General features: G+C 43.8%; 4 protein-coding genes across 7 annotated transcripts in view; 3 read left to right on the top strand and 1 right to left on the bottom strand.

The window, feature by feature from the left end:
- Positions 1-124: 124 nt before the first annotated feature.
- On the top strand, positions 125-1,017 carry LOC122622681 (60S ribosomal protein L34). Its single transcript, XM_043801327.1, has 3 exons — positions 125-187; positions 361-438; positions 506-1,017. Exons 2-3 carry the CDS (start codon positions 374-376, stop codon positions 945-947), a joined length of 507 nt encoding a protein of 168 aa, XP_043657262.1. The 5' UTR covers positions 125-187; positions 361-373; the 3' UTR covers positions 948-1,017.
- Positions 1,018-1,325: 308 nt separating this feature from the next.
- LOC122620288 (protein FMC1 homolog) lies at positions 1,326-1,842 on the top strand. The gene is made up of 2 exons (XM_043797673.1): positions 1,326-1,420; positions 1,476-1,842. Exon 2 carries the CDS (start codon positions 1,477-1,479, stop codon positions 1,780-1,782), a length of 306 nt encoding a protein of 101 aa, XP_043653608.1. The 5' UTR covers positions 1,326-1,420; position 1,476; the 3' UTR covers positions 1,783-1,842.
- Positions 1,843-1,859: 17 nt separating this feature from the next.
- Positions 1,860-3,218, bottom strand: LOC122620287 (odorant receptor 85f). Its single transcript, XM_043797672.1, has 4 exons — positions 2,452-3,218; positions 2,186-2,387; positions 1,974-2,129; positions 1,860-1,913 (listed from the first exon to the last, which is right to left on the bottom strand). Exons 1-4 carry the CDS (start codon positions 3,216-3,218, stop codon positions 1,860-1,862), a joined length of 1,179 nt encoding a protein of 392 aa, XP_043653607.1.
- A 3,767-nt stretch (positions 3,219-6,985) lies between these two features.
- Positions 6,986-16,270, top strand: part of LOC122619284 (tyrosine-protein kinase Fer) — a 27,172-nt gene continuing 17,887 nt past the window's right edge. For all 4 annotated transcript variants that reach the window (XM_043796116.1, XM_043796115.1, XM_043796113.1 and 1 more), the window contains exons 1-3: positions 6,986-7,299; positions 8,614-8,845; positions 10,495-10,682. In XM_043796116.1, coding sequence (XP_043652051.1) covers positions 8,650-8,845; positions 10,495-10,682 — 384 coding nt within the window. In that variant the 5' untranslated portion in view covers positions 6,986-7,299; positions 8,614-8,649. The remainder of the gene's footprint in view (positions 7,300-8,613; positions 8,846-10,494; positions 10,683-16,270) is intronic.

Below are 16,270 nucleotides of genomic sequence, written 5' to 3'. Positions count from 1 at the left end.
ACACTTGATTATATAGAAGACCCCCATTGCTAAAAACAATAAAGAAATCCCCCACTAAGCCTATGTTTTTAAGGCAGTCTGGCAAGGCCTGCAGTGCTCGAAAGTGCCGTACAGCGGGCAGCGCAGCCAAGTTCACGCCGTGCGCGAACAGAGTTGCCACCTTTCTTTCTAGTTTCGTCTCTTTGAGGTATGCACGTGTTCAATTTACAATTTCACAGAATTTCGCCGCAATGTGTGAAAAAACCGTGAAAATATACCACCAAATGCAGCTCAAACTGCGCCCACCCCAGTGTAGCATCAAACTAATTATGATTTTCACCGCTTTTGCATATGTAACCAACCAATCGCCACGGCCAGCAGCAACAACAGCAAAATGGTCCAACGTCTGACGCTCCGGAGACGCCTGTCCTACAACACACGCTCCAACAAGCGGCGCATGTAACTATCCAACTGCAATACACCGATATGAAATATGATAATATAACGCACCTTTGGCAATTTACAGTGTTCGCACGCCCGGTGGACGTCTGGTTTACCAGTATGTGAAGAAGAACCCCACCGTGCCCCGTTGCGGCCAGTGCAAGGAGAAGTTGAAGGGTATCACCCCATCCCGCCCCAGCGAGCGCCCCCGCATGTCCAAGCGCTTGAAGACCGTGTCCAGGACCTACGGTGGAGTGCTCTGCCACAGCTGCCTGCGCGAGCGCATTGTGCGCGCCTTCCTCATCGAGGAGCAGAAGATCGTCAAGGCCCTGAAGAGCCAGCGCGAGGCGCTCGTCAAGCCGGTGAAGGCCCCCAAGGCCAAGCCCGAGCCCAAGAAGAAGCCCGCCGCTGGTGCCAAGGGTACCAAGGCCGGTGCCGGCAAGGTCACCAAGGGTGGTGCTGGCGCCAAGGGAGCCGCTGGCAAGAAGCCCGGCCAGAAGCCAGCTGCCGGCAAGCCCAGGAAGTGAACCGCCTACTAGCTACGAGTTCGGTGTACTGCTAAATAACTTTTAAAATAAATTGTTTTTTCCAACTGGATTCATTGCTTGTATTTTTAGTTCAACAATCCAATCGGATTGTAACCTTTCCTTATTGGTTGTTCTTGTTTTCCAATCAGGTATTTCCACATCTAGATTTGTATAGCTACTACCAGCCAATTTCAGAAAAAAAATCTTTTATATTTAAAATAAAAAAAATATATAATAATAATTCCGTTTATATGACGAGTGGATTTAATTATATTTGTGGTCAAGCGATAGGTAGCTTTTCTAAATTTATTGATGGTTGTAATTTCTCAAACTATTGATAATTATAAAAAACAAGGTCCACCGTTATTTGTTCAATACTAGCAGTGATCACTGTATTTTAATTTACGGCTAGGTGGCAACTCTGTAGCAAGCAGCTGTTCGGCAGAAACACTACGAATATTCCTGAAAATCACGTAAGTCGCTGATTGCTTGTATTTCTTTAAAATGCTATTGGAATTTTGTGTTTAGAATGGCGGGAACCAAGGTGCTGCGCTCCCTGCTGCACGAATTGCGCCAGGCATCGCCAAATGGTTGCATCAAGGACTCGCTGGCCGCGCGTTACGTTCTGGCGCAATACAAGAAGTTCGCCACCACGGAGCAGCAAGTCTGCAAGGCTCGCAACGAGGCGACTTTCCTGGGCCAAACCTACCTGACCTACCTGACCAGCCAGCGCAAGTACTTGGAGCTCTACAAGGAATACCACGGGAGGGGCGAGCGATCCGTTAGGGATACCGCCGATTTGGTGGGCTTCAAGCTGCCCACGGATCCCAAGTGATCTAGTTATATAGAAGCATAGTTACTAGCGTAGTGCGATTAAAGCGTTCAAAGTTGCAAACTCCGTGCTTTTGGTCTCTACTGAATCATCTGCATTAGCATGGTGATAACGCGGTAGGAAACGCTCATCAGCTGCGGTTGAATTCAAAATGCACATAATATCATATAAAGTAAGTAGTGCCAGCATTTTACCTGTTTAAAGGTGTCCAGCGAAATGGACAGGTAACCCATGGCATTCAGTTCCACGGGCTGCTGTGCCCTGATAATGATAATGAGCAGGTACCTCTTGTAGGCAATAGAGGCATCGTGGAAATCATGATTGTACACGGCGTGGGCCACCTCGCCGCTCTGCAAAGGAACCTCAGTTAGCGGGCGAACCTAGGACTTCAGCAATAACAACCCACCAAATCGAGAACTTGCTGACCGTAATAGCACACCAGGTAGACCTGCGTCACCGAAGTCCCGATGAAGATCACATAGGTGATGCCCTCCAAAGTGGCACCCTGAATCAGAGTGTACACCGCCACCGTGCAGATCACCGCTGCGGTGGTCAGCAGACTTAGAAGTAGCGATCCGCCAAAGATGTCATTCAGCTCGTTTTGCAAACTGTTCAAAGTGCACATCGTAAAATTCAACCATCACATTTGCTGTAAATCACGGGCACAATTACCTGACCAGGTGAACCTGCTTGTCCACAATTCTCGCAAGGAATTGCCTGTCCTCCTGGTCGTGCATCACACTGGGCTTGTGATCCTCCAGCGAACGTATAATGCCTCTAAAGTGCAGATTAATCTGCACCTGAAAGTACAGCAGCCAGATATCCGCGCCAATGTTCGAAATGACCATCTGTGTGCTGTGCAGCCATTCCAGAGCATAGATGCCAATGTAGATCCAAACCGGATCCTGCTCGGGATCATACAAAAAGTATGGATAGCAGTGCATGTAGGTGAAAACGTTTTGTGTGAAGTAGGCTATACTCGACGTAATAATCGGTCCAATGACAACCATAATCGATGAACCAATGTAAATAATAACCAAATATACAAATGACTTGGTCCAGTAGTGATCATTCACCCGGTGATAGATCCTGTCCAGCGTGCTTTTCGGATATAGTTCGGCCAGTTTTGAGTTCAGGCTTTGGATGGCATTGCCTTGCAAAACGGTGGCGAACTTGGTGTCCGAGTTGATGATATAGGTGACCAGAGTGGCGTAGCGCATGATCAGCGACACATTGTCAATGGTCTTCGCCTCCACCATGCGAAATATCATAACGCCCACACAGACCGCATGGCTGGCGAGGCACAGGAAGCGATATATTCGGTTTAGTATCCTGCGGGAGCGGCTCTTTGGCACGTCCAGCATGTCGTAGCCCATGATCCCGAACACCGTCGTGGGTAATCGGGCGAAATCCTCGTAGTTGTACTGCACTGGTTCCATTCTGAAGGCGTTATGTGGCTAGTTTTGCTCGGGAAAGGCGGTTATATAGAGGGTCCTTCGTCCTGTGGGAGTGGTTTGCGGTTTGGTAATTGGTTTTCTCATGGTTTCCACTAATAGAAGGGAAAACGTGAGTGTTGACAATTAGGCAAGGTGTTGAACGCATTAATAATTAATATTTGCTCTTTGAATTTACAAACCGATTTAAATTATTCGCAGCGTAATGACTCCCCTTTACTGAAGCAGTTTTTTGAAGATACTACAATGCTTAAGCAACTTTTTTTTATCTCTGAATTTTATTTTTTTACGCATGTGGATGGCAAAGAGCAGACAATAAAGAGAACAGTCGAATTAAAGCGAACATTAATTAAGATCAATTGAGCGATGCGCAGAATCAAAGTTGCAATTACCACGGCCAATCGGGTTATAACTCTTTTATGATCATGGGTTGATATACTCCTAAAAGGGCTCCATAAGACAAATATATACTTAGGTCTTCAAGGTCTGCGAGTTAGGGAATTCCGTGTGGTTTCACACCTTTGCTGGCTTAAGCGTCTCTCGTTTAAACTTTAATGTAAAAATGACAATAATAGAACTCACCGTTTAAGGCAGCAACTTTTGCAAGATTTCCCAACACGCCCAGTTTTAATAGTTTTATCAAGAGGGTCCCAAATTTAATTAGCTCTCGGTTATTAAGACTTGAGCAGGCAGCTTGTGTGCCCATTCCCGTCCACTTGCCCATAAAAATATGTACGCATAATAATGCCGTTTGACTGGTGAGAAGTAACCGCTTTGGACCGAGCTTGCACTTAATAATTTCCATAAATGAGCTGCTCAGTTTTCTTGGGCGCGTTTACCGTTCCATTGTTGCTGCACTTGTCTTTATTGTTTGTTGCCTTTGTTGTGGACATGCTGGAAATTCTTGCACACAGCAACAAATTGGCATGGGAGTCGTCCATTCTATAGCTTCTATCCGACTGCTGACCGGAATGCTAAGCAGCCAGGCTGCAGCAAAGGAGGTGTCTTTGCTTTTGACATTGGAGCAACCTTCCAACTGAAAGGTGTTAACTCTGGACGGCAAATAGTTGGCTTGAAAGTGAGCATAAAGTACCTTACATAAGCAACTGATGCTGATCCTCATAGAGATTCATTGAAAAGGCATCCCCAGATACAAGTGTATCTGTTAGTTACAAGATACTCACACCCTGCTGCAAGATATCCATTGCCCAACGTATCTTAATGGTTTTGTTTTGATTTGGTGGCTTTCATTCCAGCCCATCAAGCATGCATTTATTGCTGTCACAGTATTGCACAATTTGAAGTAATTCCGGCCCAGCCAGCTATATAAACGAACGTAGATAGATATATGGTAACATACATATGTATATCTATGGGTTCACACCCATGTTGAACTTCGCTCATCAATTTTACTGTCTTACACAGTCTTAATTTATTCATTAGTTTCAATTGGCCGCCAACTGTTGCCACCCGTTTGCTTCTGTTCTACGAACCGAACAGCTGAAACTGAATGCCCCATATTATGTGCGCCAAGAATTGCACTTGCAAATGCAACTCGAACATTAATGGGACATCCGCCGAGATTTATGTGAGGCAACTATGCGTCACAATGGACCCAGTCCGCTGAAATTAGAATCAGATATTTAGGCCGCCACTCTACTTATAGCCGAGCCCATTTTTCGTGCGGGATGAGAATGGAACTTTTCCTAAAGCACATAAAGGAATTAAATCCTGGCCAGTCATCAGGACACCAGGACCGGAAGGTGCCGCTGGTGTCGCTATCGCCGTCGCACTAAATACTTTATGAGGCCGAGGCGCCTTTGTAAATCTTCCTGCGTTGTTTTTTTCCCTGCCGTCTGGCTCCAACCAAAATAAACACAGCAATCCGGTACCCGGGATACGGATCCGGTGCCTGGACAACGGCAAACACCCTAAAACCCAGAAGAAAACACATTTACACACACACACAGTGAGGAAGAACAACGGGGAGATGAATGACTGGCTGGCTGGCTGACTGGCTGACTAGCTGGTCGTCGGGACAAAAAGAGCAAGCAGGGCATCTCGGACATGGGCAACAGGCTGGCCAAGAGTCGTCTGGCTGGGTGCAAAGTATTATGGCCAAGTGAGGTGGCCGAGGTGGCACGCCATTTGCCCGGCTATCAAATCAATGGCCAGGATGGCCAGGGGTTTTGTCCTCCAGCATGGCGGCATTAATCGGCATAAAGTACAATATCTCACACCCTTTCGAGTGCCGATGCGATTTCAATATCCATTATTCAGCCGCAGGTGGGGGTGCGGGTGGATTATAGAGTGGATTAATTCACACAGAAAAAATTTTAGTTATAAATTAAATTCAAATCTGCAGAAAAATACACATGTTTATATAATTGGGGTAACTGTTTATTTAGTTTATTCTTTAAATTTAAAACAATTGGTATATATGTAACAATATATAAAGATTTACCAAGTACCTTCCAATAAAAATCTGCATATTTCTGTATGAGTTACTACCAAGTTTCTTGAGCTATTATCATTTGCAATTATTAACATATTTTCTTGGTCTAAAAAAAGTGCTATACCCCATTTCTGCGCTTAAAAAAAGTCTACTGACAGTGTAGGACTTTAGCAAACACTGTTTGCATTATGCGCAGAACAGGACCCATCTCTGACCACAAGGACCACAAGGACAACAAAGAGCAGGAGCAGCTGAAGTGGCAGGAGCATCGGAGTTGCTGCGCTTTTCACTTTCCCATTTATTAATGAATTTATTGGCCCGCCTGCGTTTGATGCGCAAATGCATTTTCGCATTTATCCCGGACTCCTGACAATCGACGTAAGTGCGGGGGGTTAAATTAAATGGAGATACCGATGGTTTGCAGTTGCGGGGGTGATTGGCCCAGGACGAACAAAGGGTAGTTAGTAGGTAGGTCCACGCACATAACATTTATCATAGCTTTTGTTTTGATTACAGCTCAGCTGCTTCCGTTTCCAAAGCGACCCGCAGTGGGTGGGTGGGTGTTTGGGTGTTTCGGGTGTTCGTCCTTAGATCCTGCCAGCTGTCGCACGACGGACCGAACCTGCGTAATTAATAGTGCGGAAATTTGGTAATTCTCCGATTACAACAGTCATTGCTGTCTGCCAACGAACAATTATGGGTTGGTGTGAGCTAAAGTGGTACAAAAATATTGGAGAACTCACCTTTTTATCTTGAAAATTGTGCTATTTTGTAGGAAGGGTAATGTTCCAAAATAAATCAAGACACCAATTTAGATTCTAAGACGTAAAAAAGCTATCATTCTGCTTAAACATTACTTGCTTAGGCTTACTTAAAAAGCAAAACATCTAATAACACCTTCTAGTACATCAGAATATTATAGAAATTAATTAAATATAAAAATCGGTTAAAAATAAGGAAGATTTTCCCATATCAAAAGGCCTACCATGAATAATGAAAACGACGAAACGCAAAAGTCAGCAAACATAACTAATCCCTGCGGAAAACCCACTACTAAGCGACTTCAGCCTTATGGTGACTTTTATTGTTCGAAAATGTTTGCTGGGTGTTCCGCAACCGGTTTTTCTCACTGTGTTCTTTCGCTCTCTCTCTTGCTCTCTGCCGCTCTCCGGGCTTCTCAGTTTCTCTGTTTGGCTCGCCGCACTCGCGTTGCTCATTCGCCGCATCGGCCCGAGTGTTTCGAGTGTTTTGAGTATTTCGAGTGTTTTTCAGTGGCCGGCGCTCAGTTTCCGCTGAACATTCGAGGCGAACGGTTCGCTGTGTTTGGGCCCGCTTTCAATATTACCCGATTTCCGACTTCCGACTCGACTCGACTCGATTCGATTCGATCCAATCTAATCCGATACTCGGTGCTGAGCTCCATTCGCGATTCTCGAGTTCTGTGCTGTGTGTTGTGTGGCCATGTGAAGTGCGGGCATCGCGACGTGCCAACGAGAAGTTCTGATAAAGCCTTCAAGACGATAAGCATCCAGATTTCATTATGTTCGTGCCAAGAACTGTGCTCTAGTTACGCAAATTGCAAGTGAAGACCGTCGGCAAAGAAATTCAGCGGTAAATGTGGTTCCCCTAAAATCGCCAGAAGTGCAGATCACTTCTAAAAATTCGTATTTACATTCTTAATTTATATAACGGTTGAGAATCTCCTTATTGCTGCTGCTGCTGCTGTTGTTGTTGTTGTTGCTGTTTTTGTTTTTGTTGTTCTGGTTCTGGTGGCTGAGGATGCTCCCCTACTTGCTGGCTAACCCGTTTATACTTTTTACTCGACTTGGCCAACTGCACACGCACATACAGACAATGCATCAAGTTGCTGTTCTGGCGCATCCAGCCAATGCACCGAGAGAAAACTACCATGTGATAGTGGGTTACTATTGAGGATATAATAACAATATCAAGGAAACACATGTTTGTAATTTAATGTGCAAATATACCACAAATAACAAGCATTCCGTTCTGTAGCAATGCTGATAAGTGACAAGTGATTCGATTAGATATCGCACTGCTCTTTTTCCTTGTGTATCTTTAAGATACACGTACTTGCCGCACACACCTTCTGTCGCTTGTGTTTCCTTATTGACTTCGCCCCTTTCCCCCATTCCCCCTTGCCCCCTCCCCTTCCTTGGGGCAATGTTTATTTTTGTTTGCTCGCCCAGAAAGCGGGAAAAACAAGTTTTCCTCTTTGAAACCAAAACAACAACCACAGCAGCAACTGCGCCGCAACTCTGGGCTCGCTTTGCTTTTGGAAAATACTTGGGGAAAAGTTCAAGTGAAGACAACTGTTGCATTCAAAATACCAAAAAACCACAAAACTAAAAAGCTCCACAAAATAAATATACACATTTATGTGGAAGTGAGAGCGGAAAATGCGTTAATTAGCGGATAAAAAGTGCATATGCCAGTGACTCGAATTAAGTCGTTAATCAAACGCCGCGACGAGATCGTGTGTAATTAGCAAATGTCGTGATATATGCAAAAGTAAAGAGCGCAAAATAAAAACCCAAAACCGAAAAAACCAAAGAAATGTCAACGCATGTGAAAGTTTATTTTGGAAAACAAAAACAAAAGTGCTCGTGTGACATAAATAATTAATTTCAGTGAGGGGCGATAAAGCAGCAATGCCAGCGAATTACCAAATTGCCATGCAACAAGTGTTTGCCACATGTCCGCTGTGTTTTTTCTCTGTGTTTCATGTGGAATTTCCACACCAAGTGCATTCCGCTCTCCCCAGAACAATTTGAAACAAAAAAAACATATATAACCCTTTAAGTGCGAACGCACGATAAAAACCGCTGTTCTGTTCTGAATCACTTTCCTCTTTATACGAGTATAAGTCGAGTAATACCCATTATATGTGCATATATCTCACAGAGAGCCGCGACCCAAATAGGGAGTAACGAGAGCATCATGGGCTTCTCATCAGCCCTCCAAAGTCGGGCCGCCCACGAGGCGCTGATCGTCCGCCAGGACGCCGAACTCCGGCTAATGGAGACCATGAAGCGATCCATCCAGATGAAGGCCAAGTGCGACAAGGAGTACGCCATCAGCCTGACAGCTGTGGCCCAGCAGGGTCTCAAGATCGATCGGGCTGACGAAATGCAAGGTAAGACGAAAGATGCCAGCAGAATGCTGCAATTGCAGGTGCTACACGATAAGATTGCATGGCCAATTATTTGGTCAATGATATGTGTATCTCGAGTACGTTGTCCTCGTACCACTCCCATTCGATATGCTGTTCTTGAGTTCACTCTCTATGAGAAACAGTGATTTTCATATGAATTTGCTTATCAACATTTCCGCCAAAATAATGGTAGAATTATATGCTAGCTTTAATTTCTTAAAGAAAAGTTTAGATAAAAGCAAAAACATATGTTCAAAAAAGTAAGGAGAGCCAAATGGACCCAGTTTCACAGTGAGATGCTCGAACTTCCATTGAACTCTTGGGCATTAGTCACAACACACCAGCGTATCATCCATTAGTCAGGGTAAAAGTGCGGCAGTTATGAGGCAAGTGTCGATAAGCTGGTGGATGTTATTGTTAATGGCCCCTATATGGTTGGCATTGGATGGAACACAACATAAACATATCTGGTATCTAAGGGTTGGAGAATGAAATATTCCTGCACTGCCATTATTGGTGTGATTTTTTTGGCAGCCTGGGCTGGAAAAACTGGCCAGTGGCTATCGCGTGACTTGATCGCATTTCCAAGTGAATGAGACGCGTTGGGTTCCATTTCAAACGACTCGAGATAATCGCCAGACAAGCAAATCGTTTTCAACTACCGTGCTCTGGGTGGCATGGTCATTGCATCCGGATGCATCCGGGCAGCCAGGACTCTGCACTCTCGACTCTGGACGCTGGAAATTGGCCAGCACAATCTGCGTTCTGCGGAGCTCATCAAAGTGTCGACAAAGTGCAGCTGTCTTTCGCTTCTAGCTGCTCCCCCAGAAGGGGAGCACATGAAAATTGCTATAATTTGCAGTCCGGTGTCAGTGGTTTTTCGCTTGGGAAATGTTTTCCCTGCTGTTTACATGGCCAAACAAACGTATCCGCTGGATGCGAATGTGCACGCACACAACCAGTGCACAAAAGCGTAGCCAAATGATTTAGTTCGGGCCATTTGATATTGCCCAACTATATATATGTAGATATATGTATATATATTTCTATCTCCGATTGTTTATCTGCTCCGCTTCTCACCTTGACCATGAACTTGACTCGCTGGATGTGAGTGCAGTTTGCTGGCTAAACTTCAGACTTTGCAGCCCAGCGAAGCGCAAACATTTTAGCCAAAACCGAAAACGAAGAACAGACGTGGGTTTTATGTTTCCGATTGGCTCAGCAAATAATTTTCCAAAAATCTGTGCAAGGTATTTGCGTAACTTTTGCGTAATGCTGGCTTAAGTGAAATGATTCATTGCCGTGGACTTTTGATTGCACTTTTACCCAACTGTTCAGCGGATAAACTCCAAGTGAGTCATGTGTCTGGGTAAACTGTGGATTAGCTGCGGTTTACGGGTTTTAAGACTGTGTCCAATTAAGATAGAAATGGTCGTATGACTATATTTATCATGCGAGATGTAACTTGGAGTTAGCACGTAAATGTGGTTGGAAAAATATGACATTTTGTGGAATAAATGTGCACTTAATCCTTAAATGATATCATATACTGAAGCTTACTAACCTAAAATCGAATTTTAACATATGTGGCTCACATTACTAATGAGCGTTAGCCTTCTACCCCTTTGCAGGCAGCCTGATCTCCAAGTCCTGGCGATCCTACATGGATGAACTGGACCAGCAGGCCAGGCAGTTCAAGTTCAACGCGGAGCAGCTGGAGGTCGTCTGCGATAAGTTGAGCCACCTCTCGCAGGACAAGCGAAAGGCCAGGAAAGCCTACCAGGAGGAGCATGCCAAGATCGCCGCACGCCTGAATCATGTGAGTGTCCCGGCCAACACCTTAAATACCCATCAGACATTCGAACACTCGACGCGCCCATTTCAGACAGCATATGAATTATCAAAAGGCAGAGAACACTGAGCACAAATGTGTGGTTTCTTTTAGGGGTAGAAATGTATAGGGTAGATTGCGAAGTATCGTTTCTATCTATTTCACTCCACTTGAAGGTATCTTTTCTTCGGGTGTACGCATTCGTTTATTTATGATTGCCATTGAGGAGTCAACTCGACCACAATACCAATAATCATTTGGAGCCCGGGGCCCCACAAGCCCCAAAGCTCCGCCCACAGTCGTCTTTTGTCGTTGGACTGCCCATTGTTCGATGCGGCTATATAGTGTATTAAGTATTTGTATAATCAAAATAAATATTAAGCATTTCTGCGGAAAAGAAGAAACGACTTGGGGCACATTTAAGCAGCTTAAGACTCTTGTAAACACTCACCAAAATGACTGTGGTGGTGGTAGGTAGGAGAGGTCCAATGATTGCTATTGGCTTTGTGAGCCCAGTCGGCGTACTAAATCAATAGAAGTGTTTATTTATGAGCCGTGTCGTGCGGCAACAAGTTTATTAACCCACCGGGCAGCAAAATATTAGAACAGCAAAAAAGCATATAAAAAGATAAAAAGCCCATCCAACAACACGAGCATGAAGAAGGGTCAACAAATTGCGAATATTTACGGGTGCTGACAGCAAATTAGCATTTTAAATAGACACAAAAGAGCGCGGCGGAACTTCAGTATTCCACCATTCAGTATTCCAGTTCAGTTTTGTTTTTTGAAAAAGGTGTCCTATGAAAAATGCTCTTTTGGCCACATGCGACATGTTGCCAGTGGCCACTGCCAAAAGCTGCGATGACGATGACCCAAAAACAAAAATGCTGTTTTGTTTAGTGATTTCGGTATAGAACATTCCGCTGCCTCTCGACTACTGTTTTATATCTTCCTGCGGCCTTTGTCAAGTCTAAACAAAAGTCTCGTTTGCCATTGCATCGCTCGCTGGCTTACTGTAGTATTATTTATTTATCTATCAAGATACCCATCTATTTTTGTGGCAAACAAGACTTTTTGCGCCGCAGTTTCGCTGGTGCAAAACAAAATTTAATGGCCGCCGAGAATGCCAATCAAAATTTCAGCGAATCGTCGATGATTTCTTCATATCATTTAACAATGTCTATTGTTTGTACTTGTTTATTGAGCAACAATGCGAAAAAGTTGCTCAAAAAACACAACTTTTATGCATTGAAAAGTACTAAAAATGGGAAGATTTCATTAGGATAAAGCAATTTTAAAGTTAAAAAAGCTATATTTATTTACTGCTTCATTCTCAATGGTTTTGTAATCAAACAGCAAACTTTGGCCACTTGAAGAAAAAGAAGAGTGACCAAAAAACTGGCAACTAAACATGCTGCAAACTTGCGCCAATCTCCAGTCAATTGACAACAATTTAGCGAAATAGCAATAAAAATTACAAAGCATGCAGACAGCAGCAAAAAAGCAAAAGCAAAAGCAAATACACACGAGTATTCTGGGTAAAAGACCCCAAGTGGAAGATGAGTGCTGCGACTCCAGTGAGTCTTGAAAACCGATTCTCTACTCCGGGTTCTGAGTCTCCCCATCGTCGTTGGATTCTTTTTTTATTATATTTTCTTCATTGGACTTTGACTTTGTAATATTTGCGCAATGGATTGAACCGAACGGCAGCAATAGGAGCAGCAAGAACCTGACTTGTAGACAAGAACTCATCGAGGAATTGTTGCTGCGCTGTTGATTTAATAAGTGTCTAGAAATGGGTCGACCACTCGACCAGTCGACCAGTTGGTCTTCTAGTCTGTTGGTCTGTTTTTCTGTCCAGTTGGACGGCATCGATGGCGGAATCGGTTGTATATGGTGTTGATGGATGGAATTGCAGTGTGGTGTTGATGGATTGGCATTAGCTTATTATTATTGCAAGCAGACAAACAATGTAGCTGCTTAAGATTGAGTGAAATTGAATTAGACGATGAGCTTATAGACTGGCATACTATTTAGTTAGCATACTTCAAGAGCAATGATTACTACCTACTCAATTAACAAATCAATAACTTCGAGAGAGAAATAATAATAAGTTATATCTATGCAGTTAAGTGCTCTGTAAAAATACTTACATATATGAAATATTTCTCTCTTTTACACATTATGTCGTTTTTAATGATCTTAACACATGTTGTGTTATAAACATACAAAACTATTAGTTTATATTTTTTACAATTGCCATGTTAACTTGCCAAAAATGTATCTATGTACTTATAAAATAAGGAATACGCTTTAAACTATTCAGTATTTTTACGGCAACACTTCACATTAAAGCACTTAGAGATACTATTGCAAACTTTCAGACAATCGAGTACTAATTGCTGTAATTTAGATTGCGAATTCCAGGAAGAATAAATTCAACTTTTCATTACTTTATTGAAGAAGGAATGTAGTTTGTCTACAGACCAAACAAGATGTTCAATTTACTGTCGCCTAATGGCCAAACTCAATCACTTAGTCCAGGCTGTCATCAAAATATTTAGGGAAGCATGTTGGCTAGCTGCGAGTTGGGTTATTAATTGGAAACACTTAGGGGCGCCTGCCCTCAACTTGCAGCTAATGGATATGGAATTGGCTTTAATGTATCTTTGTATCTGCTGGGCTGTCAAAACTACTGCACACGCCCCGCAAAAACGCATTAGGTCTGAACTTCCGGGTGGGTTTTCCACTGCTTTTCCGCACACATGACAGCTTTTCTGGGGCTTCACGTACGTGTGTAGTATATGCATATACATTTTCCCCCTGCTTGGCTTTTCCCGCAATTGTATTGTATTGATAAACCGCAGAAGGCATGCTAAAATGGCTAGACTTGTTCTTTGGAAGTGGGGGATACATTTCCATAGGCTGGCATTGAAAATACTGCGGCGAATCGTACTCGTATTAATTACAATAAGTTCAATTCAAGTATCTTTATGGCAATCGAACGCAAACGGCGACGTCAAGCAGAACAACAACAATCGCTCGTCTGTGTTTTCGTCTCTGGCATTCCAGATAAGCCGATAAGATATGACTTTCAAGTGGGCGTACGGCGGGGGGCGGGCCAAGTTGATACTGAACTGAGGGAGCACAAACAAGCGAGTGCAGTGGCCACATCAAATGTATCTAGCAAATGCACATGGCTGGCGCCCCGTTTGGAGCACTTGAAGATACTTAACGAATGGCATGCAAAAGCCAGCGCTTGATTGAAGTTCCCCCCATTAAACTTGTTTGGAATGTTATTTGAGAGACGGCGCCAGAGTTATTTTTCCCCTTTTTTTTTTAAAACCACCCCACACAGAAATGAGCAAATGCCTCGGCATTTCACCCCAAAACCGGCGTCCTTTCACTGCACCCAATTGGCTCCACGCACAAATGCCTTCGGACATGCCTTTTAATTGAGCTGCATTGACCTGGCGCTCTAGAGTTCTAGAGTTTTAGAGCTTCAAGTGTCTACAAAGTTTTGCCCCCCAATGCATAATGGCCACACGCACGTACACGTTAAGAAAAAGGTTCACAGGAACTTTCGCTTTAATGCGACTCACTGTGATATCCATGCAAAATTATAGCTCCCAACTTTAGATAATCCCGGCCAACTCGAATACAATGCGATACGCTTGGACTATCATGTGGCAGCTCCGGAATCATGTGGCTACGCTCCACATGATAAATGGAGTCCCGAATCTCAGCCAAGTACAGGGTCGCAAATGCGTTTCGCATGCGAGTACAAGCATTTTGGGGGCATAAATTCTGAATGTCCTTCTGAACTTAAATGCTTGCCATCTGCGTGGGGGTTTATTTTTCGGGGGAAACAACAAAGAGAGGGGGGGAGGGGGGAGCCAGAAAAGTTTCTTGACATTGCGACAAAAGCTGCACAAATTGCAGGCACACATGCTGTTGTCTCCTGACAGCGACAACTTGTAGATACTTTTGTATCTGTTTATTCGCTAGTCACAGCCATAAGTTGTCCGGCCTGTAAGCCCAGTGATTTCGTAAAGTTTTGCAGCTGCGACAAACACCCAAAATCGACCGAACTGCACGCAGCATAAAAATTAGACCTGATATTTGTTGACAACAAACATGGGGCAAAGTTTGTTTTCCATTCGCTGCGAGTGGGGGCGCCAATGGATAACGATTTGTTTTTTTTCACGGCTGGGGGGCGAAGGAGGAGGTCGCAGCTCCATGGAGTTGTTAGAAAGCAAACTTGCGGTCGCCGGACGACGTCATGGCGTGCGACTGGCGTCCAACGCCCGGGGTTGGTTTCCACAACCTCAGAACTCCAAACTCCAACCTCAGACTTGCAACTCCCAGCCGATACACAACAATCATGTTTTTGGGGGTTGCTAGCATAATTGCCACATAATGGCCGCGTCTGTGGCGCCACTTCGAGTTGCCCCGGGCCAGTTCCGGCTGCAGTCCGCTGACTCATCTGCCGCTCCGCTGCAAGTTGCAACTTTCGTTTTTGGCCAGCGTCTGCTGATGGCGGAACTATTAACCAACTCTAACCACCTCTTACCACCTAACCAGCCATCCAGTCGCATCGACATTGTCTGGGCGACATAAATGCAATGCACGTATGGCTGCACAGAGAGAAAATGTATCTGCTTGGTGTCAATTCAACTTGCAACCAGCTGTTCCAAACACGCGCCATTTCTAAGATATATTTTTTATGTTTTATAACTTTTTTCCGAGTGTCTGCGAAAAGCGTGTTTGCCAAACTCAACGTCTCGACGGCCCTGATGATGATTACTTCCGCCAAACAGTGACATTTTCCACGTGGCAAAGCAATTCCCTCGCTTAATGCAATCGGGCATTCGGCTGGAGAAATCTGTCTGAAAAGTAAAAAGTCTTTGTCTGCCAAAAAGAAAACTCGTTATCGCTTAATACATTTGGGAATAAATCTAAATGGTGAAGCGGAAATATTTCCGCAAAGGTTGTAACCTCGAATTTCCACGACACGCATAAATTTTCCACCAAATAAACAACGAGTTTTTTTTTGAAACACATAGTTCTTGGCTCATCTCAGCCTTATACTCGTATGTAAATTGGAATTAAAATACTTTTGCGCGCTTTCTCGTTTTTCATTTTGTGATTTATATGCCTCGTTATTGGATTTCGCCTTAATTCATTCCGCGTTTAATTCGCATTGTGGCTGTCGAAAATATCATCAATTATGTTTGTTGATTCTGCCAGAGTTCTGCTGGATTCGCGGCTTTTGTAGTTGCTCGTCAATGGGCTATAAGGTGCGGTATCATTTCGTATCTTTTCCTCTATTTTTCTCCATTACTATACATTATACTTTTCCTAGGGTGAAGAGGGTCGCCCCTGGGTCTGGTTCAATCGCCCACGCCTTCATTTGATCATTAAATATCAGCAGAACCAGCAGCCAAAATTGTTTACTTATAAGCAAAACGAAAAAGCAAAAGAAAAAACTAAAAAAAATTGAAGAAAACAGAAACATGTTTATTTATAAACAAAAAAATATCTTGTGTGCTAAATGACGACAAATTATAGCTATT

This window comes from Drosophila teissieri, chromosome 3R, assembly GCF_016746235.2.
Source record: "Drosophila teissieri strain GT53w chromosome 3R, Prin_Dtei_1.1, whole genome shotgun sequence".
NCBI lineage: Eukaryota > Metazoa > Arthropoda > Insecta > Diptera > Drosophilidae > Drosophila > Drosophila teissieri.
Note: the sequence above shows the minus strand (reverse complement) of the source record. Positions and strands in the feature narration are given on the sequence as shown.

Coding starts and splice junctions, on each gene's coding strand:
- LOC122622681 (XM_043801327.1), top strand. CDS start 374: ATGGTCCAACGTCTGACGCTCCGGAGACGCCTGTCCTACAACACACGC. Junction 439..505: donor CGCTCCAACAAGCGGCGCAT/GTAACTATCCAA, acceptor GGCAATTTACAG/TGTTCGCACGCCCGGTGGAC.
- LOC122620288 (XM_043797673.1), top strand. CDS start 1,477: ATGGCGGGAACCAAGGTGCTGCGCTCCCTGCTGCACGAATTGCGCCAG.
- LOC122620287 (XM_043797672.1), bottom strand. CDS start 3,218: ATGGAACCAGTGCAGTACAACTACGAGGATTTCGCCCGATTACCCACG. Junction 2,130..2,185: donor GTCAGCAAGTTCTCGATTTG/GTGGGTTGTTAT, acceptor GTTCCTTTGCAG/AGCGGCGAGGTGGCCCACGC. Junction 1,914..1,973: donor CGCTGGACACCTTTAAACAG/GTAAAATGCTGG, acceptor ATTCAACCGCAG/CTGATGAGCGTTTCCTACCG.